General features: G+C 37.7%; 2 protein-coding genes across 2 annotated transcripts; both read right to left on the bottom strand.

The window, feature by feature from the left end:
- Nucleotides 1–260: 260 nt before the first annotated feature.
- Nucleotides 261–1241, bottom strand: LOC142440356 (olfactory receptor 14C36-like). Its single transcript, XM_075542817.1, has one exon. The coding sequence runs from the start codon at nt 1239–1241 to the stop codon at nt 261–263; it is 981 nt and encodes a 326-aa protein (XP_075398932.1).
- A 14103-nt stretch (nt 1242–15344) lies between these two features.
- LOC142440355 (olfactory receptor 14C36-like) lies at nt 15345–16325 on the bottom strand. Its single transcript, XM_075542816.1, has one exon. The coding sequence runs from the start codon at nt 16323–16325 to the stop codon at nt 15345–15347; it is 981 nt and encodes a 326-aa protein (XP_075398931.1).
- Between the last annotated feature and the right edge of the window lie 2497 nt (nt 16326–18822).

The following is an 18822-nucleotide window of genomic DNA, read 5'->3' as shown; positions in this document are numbered from 1 at the left end:
TCTAACAGGTAAACATCCAGCAACTGAGGATCCCTAGACTGCTCTATTAAAAACAGAATATGTCTGTCGAAATAGATATTTATCAGAAGATACAAGTTTAAAGCAATGATATCATTGTTCTCAGCAAATCTGTATTTTTTAATAGGGGAAAAAATTAAGTGTGTGCTATTATTTCATTGATAGCACATAAGCACAAGTGCTGTTAATTACAATCTTAGTCAAAGTTCAGAAGTGAAGAGAACATTAACTATGAACAATTGTCAGCTCCTGCAATCCAAGTAGGAATGTGTTGATATAATGAGAGTTTTCCTGAAAGAAGTGAGTGTTCTTCTCATAACTCGTTTTATAGCCTCCTTTATCTGCTTGTTTCTAAGAGTGTAGATGACAGGATTCAAGAAAGGAGGAACTATACAATAGAACACAGAGATGACCATGTCCTGGATCAGAGGGGAGTTGGAGGTTGGCTTCATATACACAGCAGCACCAGAGCCGAAGAAAATTATGACTATAAGAATGTGCGGGATACAGGTGGAAAAGGCCTTTGTTCGTTCTCCTCTGGTTGGAAACTTGAGCACAGTAGAAAATATGTGAATATAAGACATGATGATGAAGGAAAAGCAGCCACCACCTACTATCATGGTAGAGGCAAAAATTGTAATTTCATTGGATAAGGTGTCAGAGCAGGAGAGTTTCAGCAGGGAGGGGATATCACAGAAAAACTGATGAACCACATTAGAATGACAGAAGGACAAATGGAATGTGTTCCCAGTGTGCACACCTGCATAGATCAGACCACTGAGCACAGAGGCCAGTGTCATTTGGACACAGACACGAGGGGTCATGATCACATGGTAATGGAGGGGCTGGCAGATGGCCACATAGCGGTCACGGGCCATGATGGTGAGCAGCAGCAACTCTGCAGAAGCACATAAAAATACGAGGAAAATTTGAGCTGCACATCCAACCATGGAAATCACCCTGTTGTTTAGCAGGAAGATGACACAAGCCTTGGGTACAGTCACAGAAATGTAACACATGTCCCAGACAGACAGATTCAGGATAAAGAAATACATGGGTGTATGAAGCCTTTGGTCAACAGTGATTACTGTGACAATGAGAAGATTCCCTGTGAGCGTGGCCAAGTACATTATTAAAAATAACATCGTGTGCAAGACTCTGACCTCCCACACATCAGAAAATCCTGTAAGCAGAAATTCAGTCACCAAGGTAGAGTTAGGCATTTTATTATAATTTCTTTAAAATTTTGAGAGACACATTTAAAAAATTCCTAAAAAACAAACACACAAACAAGAATCAAAGGAGGAAAGTTATTATAACTAAGTCCATCAATCCCAATTACCCATTATATTCACTATATCTGACATTTCTAAGTACAACATACCATAATATTAGCCCTCTCTCCTATAGTATTTCTCCTGGTGTAAGTTATTTCTGAGTGGCAGCAAAATAAGTTGTGCTCAGGTTGTTTTTCTTTTCTACCACTGATGTATATGTAAAATTGGGAGTCAAAGACCTAAAGTTTGCCGGGCAGAATTGTTGTATTAACATAGGTAATTTCTAGTTATGCAAATTATTATTAGGACATTTACTATATAATTAGTTGGTGACCAAAATGCAACTTGTAGAGAGTAGATTACAGTTTTATCAGAATATTTCAATGTTTAAAAAACATTTTATTAGGGACTCATACAACTCTTACATAATCCATACATATACATACATCAATTGTATAAAGCACATCTGTACATTCGTTGCCCTAATCATTTTCAAAGCACTTGCTCTCCACTTAAGCCCTTGCATCAAGTCCTCTTTTTTCCTCCCCCCTCCCCACTCCCGCCTCCCTCATGAGCCCTTGATAATTTATAAATTATTATTTTGTCATATCTTGCCCTATCTGGTATCTCCCTTAACCCCCTTTTCTGTTGTCTGTCCCCCAAGAAGAGGTCAAATATTTTATGAGTAGTTTTATTTCATTTTCTCCCAATTGAGGAAAAAATATTATTTTTATCTCCATTTCCACCTCCATTTCCCAGATTATTTTTTCTGTTTTGAAGTCCCCTGCAGAATTATCCTTTCTGATAATCTTTTTCTGTTGACAATATATATTCGTTCATATTAGCATCTAAGTAGGTATGGATTTATGTAGATACTTCATTTTCTCTGTATAAACTTTTGTAAAATATTTTATTACATTTTAAAGGGTAATTTTTATTCTTATTTAACCTAGATACCATAGTTAATTAATGAATCATAATTGTACCAGGTTTCATTTATTTAACTTATCATATGTAATTTACATTATTCACATATTCTACAGTATAATTTTATTGTAATTATGCAACTTAGAACATTACATACAAAAGTTAAAATGAAATAACTGTATGATGAAAAGACCAAATATATGAGTCTACTAATCACTTCTACGGCTTCAGTGCCCACTCAGAGCAACCCAAGAGTGCAGTGTAGACCTGCATGTGTGGGTTTCTGAGACTGTAACTCTTTGTGGGAGTAGAAAGTCCCACCTTTGTCCCATGGAGCATCTGGTGGTTTTGCACTGTTGACCGTTTTGATCGCATTGCAATGCACACCTACATCCATTGTTGTTGTTAAGTGCCTTTGGATTGGCTGCGATCCATAGGGATCCTAAGCACAACAGAATGGAATATTACCTCACATCCTAGCTTTTGCGCATTGTTGCACTTACAGTGAAGCAAATCAATAGTATTTGGGCTGGGTCCTGAACTAGCAGCCCCATCTCCCCTCAGGTTCCTCAGAAGGATAGAACTTTAAGCCCCTCATTTCTAGCCTCTCAGAATTTAAGTAACCTATTGAAGTATGCATCTTCTGCCCCAACATTCCAAAGAGCTTACCTCCCCAGACCAAAGATGTGAAGCCTCTGTCCCAGAACTCCAGGGAATAGGTAGGCAAACAACAAAGTCACATTCCATGGGTCACTTCCTGACTCAAGGTCCTGCAGCTGCAAGCAAAAAACCTCCCTTCTGGTTGTCAACATACACCTCCCTATCTTGAGCCCTATGTACCTCCCACGGACTCACCAACAAGGTGTGTTTTCCCTGACCCAACTTGTTGGGTTTCAGAACCGCCCAGGAGCTCAGCATGCTCCTGTCCTTTTCTCTGCTCTGCTCTCCCTTCCCTCCTGGGAGCTCTTTCCCTGCCCTAGTAAAGCCACTCTTGACCTCACGTTCATTGTCTGAATCCTATCTCCCTTTACTGTCTCAGTGTTGACCTCTCAAACAGTACTGACTGAATTCTAAGAAGTAAACAAAATGTAAACATAAATCACAACACTCTGCTTTTTTTACTATAATTATATATTTTTAAAATGAACATGACAATATAAAATATCCTGAAATGGTATGAGTAGAGTTTGGAAAGTTTAAAATGTGTAATTCTTTAGCTTCATATTTGAAGGTGGATGGGTCTATCAGGCATTGGAGAATTTTTTGTGGGAGATTAGAGAATTATATGATTCTCCCATCCCTCAAATGTAAAATGAAACTGTTCTTTGACTTTTATAGAACAACTCAGAGGATACAGTTTGAAGCACTTAAATTATAAGATATATTTTGTTCATCGATGGATTTTCATTTACCCACATATCCATTAATCTACTTATAATTTCCTCAAATTTCAAAAGTATTGTGAGATAAAATAGAGGCAGATAATGATGTGGAAGCAGTCTTCATGGGATGTGTGTGTAATTGCAATTATGACCAAATTTTTATGTATCCAATAATATGATATCAGAAAGTACTAGAATTATAGTTTAAGTAAAAGGAACTGTGTGTATAATATTTACATACATGTCATATACTCAGAGTCACTCTGTAGAAAGAAAATATAAAATTCAATGTTTAGCAAATGAAAATTGTTTTTAAATATAAAAATAGTAAATAATTTTTGTTCAAGCAAAATATATCTGAGTAAATATATTTGTATAATTTTATACTATCCTAACTAAGCACTGAAGATGTAGGCTGCACAGAGCTTATATCCACACCTGTCACAGTTTCTGACACGAGCAAGGTAAAAGGTTGTTTCCGAATCCCTCTGAGTTTTTAAGAACAGCTATAAACTCTTCTGTAATGACTGGGCTTGTTTAAAATAGACTTAATAAAAAATTAGTTCATGCATGTGAGTATATTCCCTATCTATTCTATTTTAACCTCATTTTACAATGCTTCTGCGTAAACCAGTGAACTGTACAAAAAGTTAATGAGATCATCTATTTATATAGTACCAACGAGGAGGATGAAAAAAATTAACTTCATAACAATAAATACTCACAGGTTGTTATTTTATATGTTGTATAGATAATCAAGGATTTCTCATAAAGATGCAGTATTTTACGTGAAGACAACAATGAGTAGGTATAGTTCACAAAATGACTGAGACTCTGACAGCCATCCTGCTTTATAACTAGCATCTCCATGTTCAGATATATCAAAGAACATGAGGATGCTGTTGGCATGAGAAAAACTCCTGGGAGTGCATCCCCTGGCATTCAACAATAGCGACCTCCCAGCAGGAATTTCAAAAAATAATTGACTCTACATGGACAGTGAACAGGACCTTAAATATATTTGACCATTTAAAAAAAATGATGAAGATAATGGCAATGTGCCTGAGAGGAATTACTGAAACCCTAATGATGGCTGAACATGATAATAGGACAGGGGGAAAGCAAAAGGAAATATAGGAATGAACTAGGAGTCAAAGAATATTAGGAGGCTGAAATACAGGAATGTACATATGTAAATATATTTATATATGATGATAGGGAATATAGATCTTTGTACATATATATGTTAAGTATTAAGTTGGGAGATAGATATTGGGCCTCTACTCAAGTACTCCCTCAACACACGAACGCTTTATTCTAATAAGCCAACATTCTGTGATGCTCACCTTCCTGACAGGATCCCTGAAACAAAATGGGTGCATAAGCAAGTGTCATGAAGAAAGCTGATGGTGCCTGGTTATCACAAGATATAGTATCGGCCGTCTTAAAGGCTTGAAGTTAAACAAGGAGCCCCCTGCTGAAAAGGCAACAAAGTCCACAAGGTAGAAGCACACCAGCCTGTGTGATCATCAGGTGTCGATGTTATCAGGTATCAACGACCAGAACAAACAATCATATCAATGTGAATGAGGGGGAGTACAGAGTGGAGAATCAAAGTCCATCTGCTGACAATTGGACTTTCCCTTACAGAAGGGTCACAAGGAAGAGATAAGCTAGTCATGGTGCAGTATAGCACCCATGAAATGTACAACTTTAGTTTTTTAATGCTTCCTCCCCCACGCCCCCAATTCATGACCCCAATTCTACCTTACAAGTAAGACCAGGTACATATAAGAGCTAGAAACACAGGGAATCCAGGACAGGTAAGGGGGATGGAGGCGGGAGAAAGGGGTACTTATCATAATGATTTACATATAACGCCTCCCATGGGGATGGACAACAGAAAATTGGGTACAGGGAGCCATCAGTCAGTGTAAGACATAAAAATAAATTATCAAGGGTTCATGAGGAGGGAGGGTAGGGATCGAGAGTAAGATATGATACCAAGGGCTCAAGTAGAAAGAAAATGTTTTGAAAATGATGATGGCGACATATGTACAAATGTGCTTGACACAATGGATGGATGTATAAATTGTGATAAGAGCTCTATGAGCCCCCTGAAAAATGATTAAAAATGGTGAAGATTGAAATAATGATCGAAACATACACAAAAATCTCAGTTATTTTGTGTATTGAATGTACATGATCACCGAAGGAAAAGTCAAGGATCCTATTGTGGATTTAATCCCACAGTTGTACTTGTTAAGTGCTGAGAAGTCAGTTCTGAGCTATAGTGACTTTAGGCTGAAGGAAAAAATATACTGTCTGGTCCTCAACCACCCTCCTCATTGTCCTTATGCTGTAGTTCCTTGTTTTAGCCAGTGTCAATCACCTCCTTGAGAAACTTCCTCTTGTTCACAGTCCCTTTACTTGACCTAATATGGCATTGGACTCCTGACACTGTATCCAAAGTACGTAAGATGAAGTATTGTCATCCTTGTCTCTATTGAACTTCGGGCATTACTTCTTCCAGTACAGGTCTGTTTGTCTCTTTAGCAGTTTGTGTACTTTCAATATTGCTCTCCAGCACCACATGTAAATGAATCACTGGAAAATACTATGGATTGGGTCAGGTGCACCCCAGTTCTCAAAAGATCATCGTTGTTTTCAGTACTCAACAGATGTCTGGTGAAGCAGCTTTAGGCAATGGAAAACAACTTTTGATTAGATTTCTGCTTTCATGAGCATGGAGTGTGGATCGAAGCAAGAAGTGACCATCTAGCTCAGAAGCAACAAAGCCCACATGGAAGAAGCACACCAGCCCATGAGATCACAAGGTGTCAAAGGGATCAGGTATCAGGCATCACCAGAACAAAAAGTCTGACCATAGTGAATGAGGACGGTAGTGTGGAGTGGAGACCAAAATCCCATGTGTAGGCCTCTGGATATCCCCTTACGAAAGGGTTACAGGGAGGAGACCAGCCAGTCAGGGTGCAATGTAGCAAGGATGTAAAATACAACTTTCCTCTAGTTCCTAAATGCTTCCTCCTCCCCCCGCACTATCATGATCCCAATTCTACCTTGCAAGTCTGGCTAGACCAGAGGACGTACACTGGTACATATAGGAACGAGAAACACAGGGAATCCAGGATAGATGATGCCTTCTGGACCAATGGTGTGATTGGTGATACTGGGAAGGTAGATGGAGGGTGGCTTGGAATGGGGGAACCGATTACAAGGATCTACATGTGACCTCCTCCCTGGGGGACGGACAGCAGAAAAGCAAGTGAAGGGAGATGTCGGACAGGTCAAGATATGACAAAATAATAATTTATAAATTTTCAAGGGTTCATGAGGGAGAGAGGTGCAAGGAGGGAGGGGAAAAATGAGGACCTGATACCAGGGGCTTAAGTAGAGAACAAATTTTTGAGAATGATGAGGGCAATGACTGTACAAATGTGCTTTACACAATTGATGTATGTATGGATTGTGATAAGAGTTGTATGAGCCCCTAAAAAATGATTAAAATAAATAAATAAATAGTTCAGAAAGAAAAAAATTCCTTGACAACTTCAACATTGTCTCCATTTATCATGACCATGTTCTCTATTGTTCCAGTTGTGAGGGCTTTTGTCTTATTACATAATGAATTGCCATCCATACTGGAAGAAATTAATTGCAAAACTTAAGTTATGGCACCAGTGCTTGACTTAAACTACATATAAAAATTTTAAACTCACAATACAACAAGTAAATCAACTTAAAATGAGCAAAATATCTGAATAGACACCTACAAAGACATACAGAGGGCAGATAAGTAGATAAAAAGAGTCTCTATGTCTCATGTTAGGAAACTGCAAAGAAGACAACACTGAGATAAGCTCCCTAACTGATATAATGAGTGAAATGGATATCCCTGACAACAGCGAGATGTTAATGATACAGAGCACTAGAAGCTGCTATTCATTTTTGTAGGCAATGAATAATTAATTATTTACGTCTGTAAAAAGTTTGAAAGTATGAAGCTAAATATTTTTTATCTTACAATTAGCAAAATATCCAAGATCCATGTATTTATACAATTGCTTTAACGTCACATAACTACATAAAAACTTTCACAGATACTTAAGTCTTATTCAATTTGTCATTATCATCAATTCCATTTTTACTTCATAGCTTTATTCAGATGTGCTCCAATTTAGAAGCACTCAAGATAATTTTCAATAGATCAATGGATAAACAAAATATGGTATATATGTGTAATGCAATTATTTAGTAATAATGAAGGTGGTGTGTGAGTCCACAAACAAAAGCACAATAACCTGACTTGCCTATTGCTCAGGGAAAGAAACCAGCTTGAAAGGCTACATGTTGTATGACCCTGACTGCAGGACAATCTGGTAAAAAGAAAAACAGAAGAGTGTGAAAAATCAATGAGTTCCCAGGGTTTCAGAAGAGATGAGGAGGGGGAAATAGGTAGTGTTGGAAATGTTTAGTGCAAAGAAACTATTCTCTTCTGTAATGTGGTTCCTGTAATGGGGGATACATGGCTTTATGCATTTCCATAACCCCTAGGTTTAACAAGTATTGATCCATGATTTCAGAGTGACATTAGTTAATAAATATTTGTCAGTATGGTTCATCAATTATAACAAATGAACCACCCTAATTGCAAGTTGTTAATAATAGAGGAATCTGTTCATGTGGAAAGGTTTGAAAGGGAGACTCTCACTATTATTTGCTCAATTTTTAAATAAATCTAAAACCTTTCTAAAATTTAAATTCACTCTATGTATTTTAATCTCCATTCTATAGTTTGGCAAATGCCAAAATTTTGTGTTAATGTATTTTGTCAAGTTTTGTATTGATTGGGTTTTTAATCTTGACATAATATTTCCATCTAGCGTGTTTAAAATCTAATTTTCCTATTCTGTTATTATGTTATAGATGGTTGTTGACATTTGTTTTTAGTTTCACATATATATCTTTCAATTGTTAATAAAGCTGTGTTGTTTTTACAGTATTGTTTAAACAAAGTTGACTTCCACCAACCGCTATCTCATGAAGTGACTACTCTGTATTTAGAGAATAACCATGGAAAATTCATTTATAAGAAGTAATAAGCAAAAAATGAAACAAGCAAAGAAAAACCCTCACATATTTGGAGGTTTTGATAGAATAATGTTGTAGATTTCATGTCTTGAGATTGCCTGTGTAAATATATATAGTCTGTTTCTTTAAAAAAACAAAACAAAGTATTCATAGTTCCTTCAGATCCTCCTTATCCCTCAAAACCAAATATGTTGTCATTGGCTTAAAAAAAGAAGAGAAAGTGAAATTGAAATAGACTTGAAACCTTAGTAACTATTTCATCTCAAACAAACAAATAACATACAAATGTGTAAACAAAGAAGTAACAAACACAAGACCATACCCATCAATATGTATAACTTTCTTCTCAAACATGATTTATTAAGCAAAAGAAGCTAATCTCCTAAAATGACATATTGTGTAACTAGTATGTTAAAGATGACTAGAGATTAGAGTCAAGAAACAGACTGTCCGCAAATGTTCAGTACAAGAGAATTTGGTGGGTAGGCAGAGGGAGGGTGTTAATACACTGCTGTGTATCTAAATGATGAATGTGGTTAAATCAAGCAAGTAATTTGTAAAAAGTCATAAAATTAAATAATTTATAAAAGTGAAATTTTCTGTAGGTTGCCTTCATAGTTTTCTAAACATGTACTTTTTATTTGAGCCCTTGGTATGAGGTCCTCTTTTTTATCCCCACGCTCCTTTCTTCCCATTCTGTGACCCCTTGAGAAATTATAATTATTTTCATACCATATAGCAATGGTTGTCTCCCTTCACCGATGTTTCTGTTGTGCATCCCCTTGGGTGGAGGTAGCATGAGGCATAGATCATTGCGATGGGTTCCTCTTTCCTCCCCTTCTACCTTCCCTTGCCCCTACCCTTCCTGGTATGGCTACAACCATTTCTGTTCCTGAGGGGCTATCTGACCAGGATTTCATGTTGTGAACTGTTATCTATACCAGTGTATATATTTTAGATTGGGGTTATGCCCTAGCCAGAAATGAAGGGCAGGACTAGGTTCATGATAATGGGAGTGAGGAAGCATCAAAGAACCAGAGGAATATTTTGTGATTCATTGGCGATTTACTCATCCCTTCTTTGTGAACCTTCTGTGAGGGGATATCCTATTTCTACAGATGGGTTTTGGGTCTCTGTTCCGGCCCTGCTCATTCTCAACACGATGATTGTTTTGTTTTGTTTGTTTGGGGTGTTCTGATGGGTTGTCAGGGTACCTGATCCTGTATACCTCTTGGTCACACACGCTGGTGTGCTTCTTCCATGTGGGCTTGTTGCTTCTCTGCTAAATGGCCGCTTGTTTAATTTCAAGACTTTTAAGATGTCAGACATTATATCTTTTGATAGCCGGGCACCATAAGATTTCTTCACCACTTTTGCTTATGCACCCATTTTGCATTTAGCAATCCTGTAGGGAGGGTGAGAATCACAGAATGCAGGGTTGGTAGAACAAAGTGTTCTTGAATTAAGGGAGGGCTTGAACAGAGACCCCAAACCCATCCACATCCTCAATGTATTGCCATATAAATATATGTGCATAAGCCAACACCTTCATTTTTATGAATTAATATATTTACCTATATACACACTTATGTTTATACCTATACATAGACATTTGCTTCCTAGATCTTTCCTGTTTCCTTTTATCTTCCTCCACTCCACTATCATGCTCTCCCTTCTTCTACCTCTTACTCATTCCCTTAGCTAGATTGCTGTTGTTCCAACACCACTAGGGTCGCTACATTCTCCTCATTGTGGATTTTAATTTTCTACCTGTTCTCCTGGGTATGGCATTAGTTGATCACTTCTCTCTTTCCTTGTATCCTCTTCCCCACAAGTCCCTGCATAACAGATGGTGCCATTGCTTTTCCTCAGGCTTACTTCCCATGCCTATCTTATATAGGTAGGCAAAACAATAACAGATACAAAACAAAGAGAAAACCAAAGATGGAATGAAAAAGAATATTAAAAATAAAAGTAGGGGAAAAAATCCAGTTCTGTCTGTCTGACCTTTATGACTCTACCCTTACTGCCTGTGGAGGGTTCTGAGAACTGTTCTTCCAAGCCTGAAGTCTATTTTTGGGGCTCCTTGGTGACTTTGTGTCTTTGCTTTGCTCTCCTTGCTGATCTGCTATGTTTCCTCTTGCTTTGCCCTATGTGGGGGAAGGGATGGTGTCATGGGGGCTGCGGAGGTGCTGGTCAGACCAGACTCCCTCCTTGCCTTGTGTCCCCAGTATTGTCCTCTGTTGCTGTATGCTCCAGCGAGGGGACATACTGTGTCCTGCTGCTGTCAGGTCTACAGTGCTCTTTGTGTCTTAGCAGCTCCATGCAGGGACTCTGTCCTCAGGGTTTGCTGTGCCAGTGTGGGGCCTAGTCCCTCACTGTCTCTCTTTCCTTCTTGGGTTGCTTCTATGTGGGCGTGGCAGGCCAGCTCCTCTCCCAGCCTGTAGGTTAGTGTCGTCCTCTGTAGCACATACTTCTAGGGAGAGGTTCGGTTCGGTTCGGTTTTGATTGGGGCCCTGCAGACCTCTCTGATCATGAGCTGCTCCATGTGGTTATGTTGCCCTCAAGGCTTGGCACGCGGTGGTAGGGTCTGCACTCCCAATCCTATTTCTGTAGATAAATAAGAAATAACCTCTCCCTGGTTGAATTAGTGCCCTGCTCCTTCAGTGCCATTATCTCCCTCTTTTTTCCCATTCTCCCCTCCTGCCTTTCACCTTCTTTGTGTTGAAATCATATGTGTATCCTTGGGCTTGCTGTGCCCCCGCCCTATTGCCTGTTTCTCAACCCATATAGTGTGAGATGGGTGGATTTTCTTCTATACCGACTGTGCTGATTATACTTACTTCCATGGACTCGTGTACTTGTCCTTTTGAGATTGGCTAGTTTCACTTAGCCTATTTGCCTCCAGGTCTTCACATGAGACAGCATGGTACATGGATCATCAGTGCTTTTTGGTGATGTCTAGTACTCCATTGTGCGTATGTGCCAGTGTTTCCAAATCCACTCCACTATCGATGGGAGCATACACTGCTTCCAATTCTTTGTGATTGTGCAGTGCAGCACCATAAACATTGGAGAGCAGACAACTGGCCTTGGTCTATTTCCTACCTCTTCTCGATAGATGCCTAATAGGAGAATTGTTGGGTTGTGAGGAACCTCAATTTCTATTTGTTTTAAATATCACCAGACCCCTTTCCACAGAGATGTACATATCTACACAACTACCAGCAGTGGAGGATAGTTCATACCTTGTCACATAACCCCCAACAATTGTTGCTCTCAGATTTTCTGATTTGGGCTCTTCTCAAGCCTGTTAGGTGGTATCTTATGGATCTTTAATTTACATTCTCTGGTGGTTAAGAATCGATAGCATTTTCTTATGTTCTTATTAGCCATTTGGCCCTCCTCCCTAGTATATTTCTGTTCAGGTATTTTGACCACTTCCTCAAGAGGTTAATGGTTCTCTTCCTTTTGCAGGCTAAGAAGGTATTGTAGGTGTTAGTACTAATCCCTTTGTCTGTTGTGTCATTGCTGACAATCCTCTCCCAGTCTGTGTGTTCTCTTTTTACTCTCTCGGTGAAGTCTTTTGATGCACACAGGTGTTTTATCCTTCATGTGTGCCACTTACTGATTTCAGGTTCAGGTGTATGTGTGTGCCCTTCCCAATTGCAGTTAGCTTAGGTATTCCCTGCACCAAGGTTCTTAGGTTTGTCCTGGTGTTTTCGTTGATGGTTTTGATATTTTGCGGTTTTACTGGTAGGTCTGTGAGCCACCTTGAGTTTGACCTTGTGCGTGGGGTGAAGTAAGGGTGTTATTTCATTTGTCTAGATATGGCTATCCTTTGCAGCACCATGTGTTAAAGGAGGCATCCACCCCCCACAGGATGGTTTTTGGGCCCTTGTGGAAGATCAGTTGTCTATATGCTGATGATTTTATTTCTGGACTTTCTGTTCTTTTCCATTGGTCTGAGGATCTGTCATTATTCCAGGACCACATTTTGACGCCTGTGGCTGTGTGGTAGGTATTAAAGTCTGTAAAGCAAGCCCTCTGTCTTTGTGTTCCACTTGAGGAGTTCTCTGCTCCGTTGGCATCTTCCCTCTCCATGTCTAACTCGTGGGCAGATGAACTAGGTTTTAATGATTTGTTCTCCTGTTTCTATCATCTTCCCATCAGACACGCACCAACATACTCGACCCCTGAGTTATATTCAGCACTCAAGGATGGTGGGCAGGGAAGACGGAGGATATGCAGTGCCACTCCCTTGCCCCTCTGCTTTCTAGGGGTGGTCTCCTAGAGATTTGAGAGCCCTTTTTTCAATAATTAGGTCTGTTCCATTTCTAGTTACTTTCTTTCTATTATCTGGTGTGCCTCTTTGGGCAGTCTCTCTCTCTCTCTCTCTCTCTCTCTTCCCCTCTCTCTCTTAACCCAGGAAGAAGGAGGAGGAGGAAGAGAATCAGAGATTCTACCCCTAACAAGATTTGAGAATGGGAGGAATAGGATAGGTAAAGATTGTGCATTACATTCATGAGTGTCATGGTTTCCAGTGAGGTCCTGAGCATCTCCTCTGTTTGAGTGTCTTACAGGAGAGGAGATATGTGCAACCCTAGGGCCAGAAGCAGACTGTTCAGGAGTCAGGCTAACTAGGAGTGTGCAGAGTCTAAAGCTTCTCCTGATGGCAAGGCAATAGAGTACAGTGGTCACCCCTTCCCTCTTCTGCCCCTAAGCATCAGCTTTGTTCCTGGGCCCCTTTTTTCCTTCTCCAACTCTCCTCTCATGTCAGAAGCTGTGCCATTGCTCATGTCAATGGACATATTCCTGTGTCTTCTACACATTGCCCACAGTCCCACTAGTCTCTTTGTTGGTTTCCAATTAAGTTAATTTTAAATTTAAAAAAGAATCAATTGAGTGTCCAACATAAAATCAAGACACAATTTAGGTATGATTTACAAATTTTTTTTATCAAATATGGTAAACAATGTTTCCATTAACTTGATAATATCAGTAACAAATTTGAATGGGTATTGTAAACATAATGGATCCTCTATCTGGGCAAACTATATATCTATATAAAATATATTTTTTCTTCTTTTGCCCTTGTAACATTTCAAGAATATGCATCAGAAACATTATTAGAAAAAGGAATAAAGAAAAATGCACAGAGAGAGTGACGTGTTCCTTAACATTGTTTTCTTGGCAGAGCAAGTTTAATGAACTTTTCAGATAAAATACTAAACCATAAATTTTTAAACAATGGAGTGGTTAAATGCCATCATTTAAATATTACCTGTATTACTTTTCAAAATGCATATGTAACCTGTACAAGGCATAAGGAAGACAGAAAAAGAATTAGCGCATTTGAATTATGGTTCAGGCAACGAATATTGAATATAATGTCAGAATAAAATTCTAAGCAGGAAGACTCAAAAAGATGACTGGCACAATGAATGCAACAATAGGCTGAAGCATAGTAACAATCTGAAGATGGTGTAGGATTTGTAATGCTGAAATTCTTCTACTATCTTCATTAGACTCCTAGAAGACAAACCGATTTGTATTGGAAACAGTAAGGCAGAAGGTCCCTTAGATGCAAGGATGGCAAAACCTCACCTTACATACTTTCGACATATTGTCAGGAGACATTAGTCCCTGGAGAAAGTCATCATGTCTGGTAAAGGGGGAGGACAGCAAAAGGAGGAAGGCACTCAATGTGACACAGTGGCTGCGTCAATGGCATCAGGCAAAGGAATTATTGTCAATATGGCACAGGAATGCGCGTGCAGTGGTCATTCCGTTGTGTACAGGTTCACTATGGGCTGGAGCCAATGTGATGGCATCTAACAATGACAACATGAGTGAGAACCCATTTGACCTCACATAACAATGCTTTTAATAAAATTGTTTACAATTTAAATTTATCTTCTGAAAATTAAGGAAAGGATAGAAAGGCACAATTAATTCTCCTTACCAACAGCAAGCCCACCTTGTAAACTCTTATCATAAGGTCAGATTTTAGATGCCATTTTGCTTATTTTTAGTATTACTTTAATTATAATATTAGGAACACTGTAGATTCAAATTACTAAATTTTAATTGCTAAAATACAAACAGACAGATGAACAAACAAGCAAAGAAACAATGTTGGCTGTTTGAACCCATTCAGCAGCTCCACAGGATAAAATTCTAGCATTCTGCTTCAATAAAATTACAGACATGACAACTGTACAGAAATGAAAACATGCTGAGGCAGTTCTACATTTTCAAAAGAGTTTGAGTTCAAATTGACTCCATCGCACCTATAACGATAGCAAATGCTAGATTGTATGATTTATGATATAATGAAGACAGACAAAGCTAATGTGGCTTATCTGTGATTAAATTCTGTCGATATCCATGGCAACCAAGGCTCCCTTGAATGCTATACTTAAAAGAGAATATAAGGAAATATACACTTAGCAAAAGCTACCAGTTTGTACCTGTGGAGTCATAGGTGTAAAGAAGTGCATATTTTAATAGGGGGAAAAGTCCATTGTGTGCTATGATTTCATTGCTAGCACAGATATACAAGGGTTGTTAATTATAACATAAGCCAAAGTTAGTAAGTGAACAGAACATTAACCTTGAAACATTGTCAGATCTTACAATCAAAGTAGGAATGTTTTGAAATAATGACAGTTTTCCCGAAAGAAGTGAGTGTTCTTATGATAACTCGCCTTATAGCTTCCTTTATCTGCTTGTTTCTAAGACTATAGATAATAGGATTCAATAAAGGAGGCACTATAGAATAGAACACAGAAATGACCATGTCCTGTACCTGAGGGGAGTTGGAGGTTGGCTTCAGATACACAGCAGCACCAGAGCCAAGGAAAATTATGACAATGAGGATGTGCGGGATACAGGTGGAAACAGCCTTTCTTTGTTCTTTTCTGGTTGGAAACTTGAGCACAGTAGAAAATATGTGAATATAAGACATGGTGATGTAGGAAAAGCAGCCACCACCTACTATCATTGAAGAGGCAAAAATTATAATTTCATTGGCTAAGGTGTCAGAGCAGGAGAGTTTCAGCAGGGAGGGGATATCACAGAAAAACTGATGAACCACATTAGAATGACAGAAGGACAAATGGAATGCGTTCCCAGTGTGCACACCTGCGTAGACCAGACCACTGAGCACAGAGGCCAGCGTCATTTGGACACAGACACGAGGGGTCATGATCACATGGTAGTGGAGGGGCTGGCAGATGGCCACATAGCGGTCACGGGCCATGATGGTGAGCAGCAGCAACTCTGCATAAGCACATAAAAGAACAAGGAAAATCTGAGCTGCACATCCTACCATGGAAATCACCCTGTTGTTTAGCAGGAAGATGACACAAGCCTTGGGTACAGTCACAGAAATGTAACACATGTCCCAGACAGACAGATTCAGGATAAAGAAATACATGGGTGTATGAAGCCTTTGGTCAACAGTGATCACTGTGACAATGAGAAGATTTCCTGTGAGAGTAGCCAAGTACATTAGTGAAAATAACATTGTGTGCAAGACTCTGAACTCCCACACATCAGAAAATCCTGAGAGTAGAAATTCAGTCACTATGGTAGAGTTAGGCATTTTAGTATAATTTCTTTAAGATTTTGAGACACACATGTAAATGATTCCTAAAAAAAAAGCAGCAAGAATCAGAGGAAAGAAATATTGTAAGTGCATGCATTTCTTCTCATTTATCCATTATATTTTCTATATCTTCTATTTTTAGTATAAAATACCATGATATTAACTCATGTTCCTTTAGAATAAATTCTTAATATAAAATTCTCCTACTGTAATTTATTTGTTGAATAGCAGCAAATAAATGTGCTTCATTTATTCCACTGGTTATTTTTGCAATTTGGGGAGACAAAAACCAAAAAATTGCCCAGCAAATGTAATGCATTAATATGGGTAAATTTTTGTATGTATATTATTAGGACACATTTAATATGTATTTAGATGGTGACTAAAATACAACCCATATAGAATGAGTAAGCTACAGTTTTTTTCAGAATATTTCCATTTTTATCAGTTTTATTTCATTTTTGGTTACAAAGGAAATACGTTTTTTATTCTCATTTGCCGCCTCCATTTTCCACAAAAATTTTTTAATTTCCTTTGGAAAGTCCCTGAAGAATTATCCTATCTGATAATCTTTTTCTATTGGTCACATATATATTGTTCACATATACTATTAACAGCTCAGAACTTATGGTTTTATTTATACATTTTATTTTCTCTATCTACAATTTGGTAAAATATTTTATTATATGTTAAAGGGTAATTTTTTATTATTTAATCTACATAACATAATTAAGAATGAGAATCATAATTACACTATGTTTTAGGTCACCATTTATAGTTTATATTATTCACATATCTAAAATGTAATTCCCATTGTAACATAGAAAATTATATACACAAGTTAAATGGAAAGAACAGTACTAGGAAAAGCCCCCCAAATTGGTCTATGAATCTATGAAGACGGGTGTGGAGAACACTCAGTGGTAGTCAGTGTTGTCTTCTAACAGGACAGATGATCACATGCTGCTCTCTCTCCATAGGGACTTTGGATTGTAACAGCCCTCCTCTTGCCCACCAGGACAAGTTATGAAAACTTAAATAACTTCCTTTTTAATTTTATACTAAATTTCTATTGCTCTTTTTCTTATTTTATATAAACCTACTGATTATATAAAATATACTGAACATATAGTGAAAAACTTTCATAAACACGAAGAAATTTTAGATTTCCAACATGAATTTTTTTATGACTCCTTAGTTGATTTGAATTTTATGACTCTCAAGGAAAGATACATTTTGTACTCTGACTGTAATTTATTTATGGTGTAGTCAAAGAAATATTTGAGAACCATAGTGCCATTATCTATAAACATTTAATAACACATTTTAAGTTTATATTTGTAAAATATTTCAAATATAGGGAGAACTCAATATGTGGCTATGTTGAAGAAAAGTCAACAAGAATTAATAGTGATTGGCAAAAGGTTTGATCATGTACTTCTTTTAGCACTAAATATTTCACTCTATAGCTATAAACTATAAAAAACCCTCAAATTCACGGCCCTGTGTCAATGCCCACTCTTAGCAATGCTATAGGACATTGTAGAATTCCTCTGTGACTGTTGAGATTATAAATCTTTATGGGAGTAGAAAATCCCACCTTTCTCCCATGGAACGTCTGGTGGTTTCTAACTGCTGAACTTCTGGGTCACAATACAATGAGTACCCATATCCATTGTTGTTAAGTGCCCTTTAATTGGCTGTGATCCATAGGGACCCTAAGCACAACAGAATGAAATATTGCCTGGTCCCGCGCTATTCTCACATCCTAGTTTTCACACATTGCTGCAGCGACAGTGAAGCATATCAATAGTATGGACTAAACTCTAATGAGTAAACCAAAAGTAAATTGAGCACAGCACCCTCTTTTTTCCTAGTGTAATCATTTGTTTTCAAAATAAACATGACGATATAAAATATCCTGAAATGAGTAGAGTTTGAAAGGTTTAAAATATTTTTAGCCGAATATTTGCAGGTAGATGTTGTTTATCAGGTATTGGAGGATTTTTCCTTGGAGATTAGCGAATTACATGATTTTCTCATCTTTCCAAATATAGAATCAAACTTTTCTTGGACTTTTATAGAACAACTGGGAGAATACTCTTTCATTCCAACAAATTGTAAGATATACTTTGTTCATTGATGGATTTTTCAGTTACCCTCATATAATAAATTATAATCTCTTTGTAATTTCCTCAAATTTACAAAACATTGTGAGATTAATTATATGCAGATAATAGACTGGAAGCAGTCTTAATGGCATCTCTGTAATTATAATTATGACCAAATACTTTTATATCTAAATAATATTATATGAGAAAGTACTAAATTTATAGTTTAAGTAAAAAGAACTCTGTGTATAAAATTTACATGTATGTCAGGTGATCACTGTGTCATTCTGTATGAAGAAAATATAAAATTGAATGCTTAGCAAATAAAAAATATTTTAAAATATCATTAGTAAATATAAGCAATAACAATTAATTTTGGTAAA

The sequence above is a fragment of the Tenrec ecaudatus genome, chromosome 2 (genome assembly GCF_050624435.1).
Source record: "Tenrec ecaudatus isolate mTenEca1 chromosome 2, mTenEca1.hap1, whole genome shotgun sequence".
NCBI lineage: Eukaryota > Metazoa > Chordata > Mammalia > Afrosoricida > Tenrecidae > Tenrec > Tenrec ecaudatus.
This window is presented reverse-complemented; position numbering and strand designations above follow the sequence as displayed.

Excerpts from the sequence above, each read along its gene's own strand:
- LOC142440356 (XM_075542817.1), bottom strand. The coding sequence starts at position 1,241 with ATGCCTAACTCTACCTTGGTGACTGAATTTCTGCTTACAGGATTTTCT.
- LOC142440355 (XM_075542816.1), bottom strand. The coding sequence starts at position 16,325 with ATGCCTAACTCTACCATAGTGACTGAATTTCTACTCTCAGGATTTTCT.